General features: G+C 41.1%; 1 protein-coding gene across 1 annotated transcript in view; it reads right to left on the bottom strand.

Moving 5' to 3' along the window:
• The window catches only part of LOC103520440 (protein phosphatase 1 regulatory subunit 16A-like), a gene marked incomplete at its 5' end in the record, with an annotated part of 10360 nt that extends 9243 nt beyond the window's left edge, over positions 1 to 1117 (bottom strand). The window contains one exon of the mRNA XM_026831559.1: positions 913 to 1117. Within this exon, the coding sequence (XP_026687360.1) occupies positions 913 to 1117 (205 nt within the window). The remainder of the gene's footprint in view (positions 1 to 912) is intronic.
• Positions 1118 to 1180: the final 63 nt, after the last annotated feature.

The raw sequence follows: 1180 nt of genomic DNA, 5'->3' as shown, positions 1-1180 counted from the left end.
AAATCTTGATTTTATAATATAAGATCTTATATTATAAACAGATCCATTCACTCATCACATTTCACATTCAAATCCTCTTTGATTTTACTTCTTTTTTTCCATCTTCCCCCTGGTATTTACCCCCTTTCATTTTCCACCACCTATTGTTTTGATAATATAATTTGGCCAGCTCATCTCACGATTGTGGGCAGCATTGCAGTCTCGAATCTAGACCTCCTCCAGGCGTATCTTTCTTCGTAATGAGTACTTGGATCCTATGATGTCCGACGGCCACTCTGCTGCCCACGCGTATTGTTACCTGCGTTCGGTTATGACGGCGGGCGGACGGCGTTGCCTTCCGCCATCTTCTTGGGAGTTCTTGGTTCGGATTTCAACGCCAGAATGCGGCTCGCGTAGTCCGGGATCCTCGGCCAGATGTCTGAAAATCATAGGGGAGGAAGAGGGAGCGGTTTTCATCAATATTTGAGGTTAAAAAAAGTGTGCAGCACAACACAACCTTGAATGACAAACCTGCGGGGAAACCAATCCCGAAATCTTCAGAAAAAAGAATCCCGGAACTGGTCAGGAAAAAAATCTCGAAATCTTCAGGGAAAAAAATTTCCGAAATAGATTTAGCTAGGTATACTACAGGTACTATTATGTACAATACTGTTAATCCCACTTTAATAAGGTTGAACTGGCATACTTTTTACGTCTTTTATCCATAAGAGATAATCACAATTTGGTTCAATTTTAACGAAATATTGAACTCGGGTAGCTACTTGGAATAAAAATACAAAATTTCATCTGTTTACAACAAACCGTTCTCGAGGTATCTTGTATGCGTAGTGCGTAGGTTTGCAACGTACATACATATTTAAGTACATTTTCCCCCGCCTAAATTTTTTAAATCAAAAGATCGCGTCCCCTTACCAGCCGGTGTCTCATCATGTTTTGTCTTAGCATTCAGATCAGCACCATTCTGTACGAGAATCTCCAATATATCCACATGACCCCAACACGCAGCAGCATGCACTGGCTGCCATCCATCCTTATCCTGCACATCCGTAGCTACATGATGCTGATCCAACAGATACTCTACTACACGGAGATAGCCATTAGCTGCTGCTATGTGTAGCTAAGGAGAGAATAGAATACAAACAAGTACTGTTCATCAGAATTTTTTCTTTCATTACAGTAA

The sequence above is a fragment of the Diaphorina citri genome, unplaced genomic scaffold, assembly GCF_000475195.1.
Source record: "Diaphorina citri unplaced genomic scaffold, Diaci psyllid genome assembly version 1.1 scaffold3623, whole genome shotgun sequence".
Classification (NCBI taxonomy): domain Eukaryota; kingdom Metazoa; phylum Arthropoda; class Insecta; order Hemiptera; family Psyllidae; genus Diaphorina; species Diaphorina citri.
The sequence above is the reverse complement of the archived record's forward strand: the minus strand, read 5'-3'. Positions and strand labels throughout refer to the sequence as shown.